Raw genomic sequence first — 4,240 nt, forward strand, 5'->3', positions numbered from 1 at the left:
TAAAACTTTTAGAAGTCGGATTTTGTATGTCTTCTACAGAAAGTAGAATATATATTCTACACATAACTCTATATTCTACAAATTTTAGAATTTGTTTTCTTCACTTTATACATATTCTACTGAAGTCAGATTATGAAATCTACATTTGATCATGTGTCCTGCGAAAATTAGAACACTAATTCTACACTTTCCTCTATGTTCTTCATAATTTAGAAAGTATATTCTACACTATGTTAGACAAGGAAACTGAATCCGAAATTTAAGGAAACAATATATTTACGTAATCCCGAAATTATGCTAATCATATATATTCTTAAGATTACGTTCTAACATGTTTAGAAAACGTGTTCTGAAAACATTAAACATTTTTAATCGATTTTGTTAAAGTTTTTTCAACATTTTCCAACCTAAATTTCATTCAAGAGTCCATTTTGCAGTATGTTGCAAATCTATGTAACATGTGGTGTATGGAGATGTATCGGCCAAAATGAATGGAGATTTATTGTTGATGAAGAAAAACGTGGGAGACTTCTTACTTTTCAAGCCAATTCAACTCTTGAAGAGCTAAAGATGATGGTTTTGGAAGACTATGAAATACAACAAAATATGGTTGATGTGGAATTTAGTTATTTACCCTTTGATCTCAGTGTTGATTCTCTTCCGGTTGTTATGATGAATGATCGTCAAGTGAAAAATTTTGTTGCTTATTGGAGAATGAAGAATAACATACGGTTGTGTGTGACGTTTAAAGCCACGGTGAATGATAGAAGCAATATTGATCTGAATAAGGAACCAAACGATTCAAGTGAGGGAGGCGTTGACGATCTTCTGTGTGAAAAGCTGCCAAAATTTGTGAGCAAAGCAAAACCGAATGATTCTAACTTCATAACTTCTAAGGACGCTGAAGTTGGTGCTAGATCTATGATGGTTGATTCTATAGTAAAGAAGGGACAATATTTCAAAAGAAAGGAAGCTTTACAGGCAAGTTTAGAAATTTTTGCGATGAAGTATAACTTCGATTACAGAGTTACTAAATATGGTACAAGATTTTGGTGTATACGCTGTATTAATAATGTTTGCAAATGGTGTGTTTGTGATGAGTGCTTCGAAGGGTCTACGTGTTGGAAAATCAACAAGTATGTGGGTAGCCATACTTGTGCTCCTTCAAGGAAAACGAAATTTGGTAGAACACTTTCAGCAAGAACAATCGGGAATCTCATCAAACATAATTATGAAGGTGTCAAGGAGGGACCTAAACCCAATGACATCATTAATATTATGCGTACGGAGAATGGATGTGAGCTAACTTATTCCCAAGCTTGGGAATCTCGTGAGTATGCAGTTAACGAAGTAAGAGGAATCCCAGATAAAAGTTTTGCTAAGATACCTAACTACTTGCACATGCTAAAAGAGGCGAATCCTGGTACGCATACAAATTATGATATTGATTGTGATGGTAGATTCAAGTATCTATTCATTTCATTTGGTCAATCAATAAGAGGGTTCTACAAGAAAATTCGGAAGGTCATTGTAGTTGACGGAACGTTTTTAAAGAACAAGTACAAAGGAATTCTACTAGTTGCTACAGCCGTAGATGGTAACTCTAATTTGTATCCAATTGCATTTGGGATTGCTGATTCTGAGAATGATGCTTCATGGGAGTGGTTTTTAATGCAGCTTAAGGTTGTTATTGCGGATGACAAAGATTTAGCTTTTGTGTCAGATCGACATATATCTATTGGTAAAATGATTGGAAAAATCTACCCGTTGGCTAAACATGGTATTTGCATCCACCACTTGATAGGTAATGTGGTTACAAATTATAAAGGAAGAGGTGTGGCTGGTCGTCTTGCAAAAGCGTCAAAAGCTTATAGAATTGCTGAGTTTGATAAACATTTTGCGGAAATTTGCATTATCAGTCCGGTGATTGGAGGTTATCTACAGGAGGCTGATGTGAAAAAATGGGCTATATGTCATTTTCCTGGATATAGATATGACATAAACACCAACAACCCTGCTGAATCAATAAATTCAGCTTTGAGATCACCGAGAGAGTATCCAATAATTCCTTTGTTAGATAGCATTAGAGAAATGTTAATCCGCTGGTTTTATGAGCGTAGGAAATTAAGTGAGCAGCAGAACGACCCTTTAACCATTGAGGTGGAGCAGAAGATTTCTAGAAGAATAGAGAAGGGTGAAAAGTTTAAAGCTTATCCTATATCTCAATTCATATTACAGATTAAAGGTAAAGGAGTAGATTTTATTGTTGGCTTGGAGAAGAGGACTTGTTCATGTGGAAAGTTCGACATAGGAAAACTTCTTTGTAGACATGCCATAAAAGCATGTTTTAGTATTGGGAGAAGTCTGTACCCATACGCTGATGATGTGTTCACTACTGCTGCATGGAGATCATTGTACGAGGAAAACATTAATCCTATAGGTGTTCCTGAAGATGAATGGTGTGTTCCCGAAACTGTTGGTGATGTAAAAATTGTACCACCTGAGACAAGAAGAGGAGCTGGTAGAAGAAGAAAAAGAAGATATGAATCAGTGGAAGACAAGATAAGATCGTCACAAGGAGCGAAGGGGCGTAAGTGTGGCCGTTGTGGTAAAGAAGGTCACAATAGATCGACATGTGAAAACACGATCTAATAATAGGTTTGTTCAGCAACTTTTACACATCATTTCAAATACATGTTTTAGTTTCGTTAATTTAACAATGAATATATTTCTTTTTTTTTCATCTTAGGCTGGTCTTGTTAGCTTACATGGAGGTTTAGAAGCATGACATGTAGTCTTCTTCGTCATTATTTGGAGTTCACATTATTGGATTTCACATTAAATCAATTTTCTTATGTTTTTTAATTTTGAATTGCTTATGTTTCAAATACATGTTATTGGATTTCTTATGTTTTTTAATCTTCAATTGCTTATATTTCAAATACACGTTATTGGATTTCTTATGTTTTTTCATATGTTTATGGTCAATGTTATTGGATTGTGTGAATTTTAGAAGCATGACACCCCAAGTTATAGAAGACGTGTTTGAAATATTTGTGTGTGCCTCGATGGTGTTGAAAAGCTAAATAAGATAACATAAGTAAAAACCTTAAGCTAAAAGACGTGAATTACAACCAAATAAATAAAGAAATGATAATGCCAATAAGCACAAGATGGAACAATAATAATCGTAGCACAATTAAAAATTTAACTAAGGTCTACAAAATGAGGCGACACAGATGGAGGCTCATACTTTGCCATTCGCTCAATGAACACAGGATCAGATGCTGCTTCCCACAAGTCAACTGCAATCTTCGTACGAGCTTCTTTAATGTTGTCATCGTTTATCAAACTCATATCCAGATTATGCATATGACACTCTATGTATTTAAGTGCATACACTCCGCAATCACAGCATTACTTATTATGATTTAGTGGCACTGAAGCAAAAATGATAGAATATGGAGACACATGAAGATATTTACCATAGCTTTTGGTCTGAACTTCCTTCACAAGTTGAGGGATGAGGATTGCAAATGGATCCATATGACTTCTGTGGGTTAGACCAGAACAATCAAATACTTCAACAGTTCTTAGGCCAAAATTAATGCACACAGATATCTAGTGATTATTATTGATGTTCACAGGAGCGTAAACTCTGTCGAAGTCTAATGCCCATTTCTTCCCCGTCTTTCCATGAGAAGGCAAGTAACCGTTTGCATAACCCAAGATCGTAGAATCCCACTTGTGGCCTTTTTACCTTCTCTAAACTTCAAATATTCGTTTTTGATTTGCATGCCAAACAAACAATTCATGAAGCCAACACGATTTGACTTCAGTCGGCCTAAAGATGTATTCTCCCGAAATATATACATCATAGCATCCATTTCCTGAAAAATATTTCATTGTAAAAAAGAAAATTGCAATTAAAAAAAAAAATCTACTAAAGTATTACATAGCATTACAAACAAAAAATATTGCAACGTACCAGACTATGAAGCCAAACGTTGCTTGTCATGACTTGATTTAGTAATTCCTCGTTAATTAAACTTGGACCCAACTGAATCATTCTGCAAATACACAAAAGAAAACACTATGCATAAGCATCGAAAGAGCATAAAACTGTAACAATTATAGTAAAATATAATTGAACAACTTACCCCCTTGTTCTATGCCACTCTGCAAAAGCATCGAATCGATCATCAGAAACGAACACCAAAACAGAATCCATGTCAAATTC

The 4,240-nt window shown here is 34.9% G+C and overlaps 1 protein-coding gene across 1 annotated transcript; it reads left to right on the forward strand.

The window, feature by feature from the left end:
* On the forward strand, positions 571 to 2,652 carry LOC104733288. Its single transcript, XM_010452875.1, has one exon. The coding sequence runs from the start codon at positions 571 to 573 to the stop codon at positions 2,650 to 2,652; it is 2,082 nt and encodes a 693-aa protein (XP_010451177.1).

The sequence above is a fragment of the Camelina sativa genome, chromosome 12 (genome assembly GCF_000633955.1).
Source record: "Camelina sativa cultivar DH55 chromosome 12, Cs, whole genome shotgun sequence".
Lineage (NCBI taxonomy): Eukaryota > Viridiplantae > Streptophyta > Magnoliopsida > Brassicales > Brassicaceae > Camelina > Camelina sativa.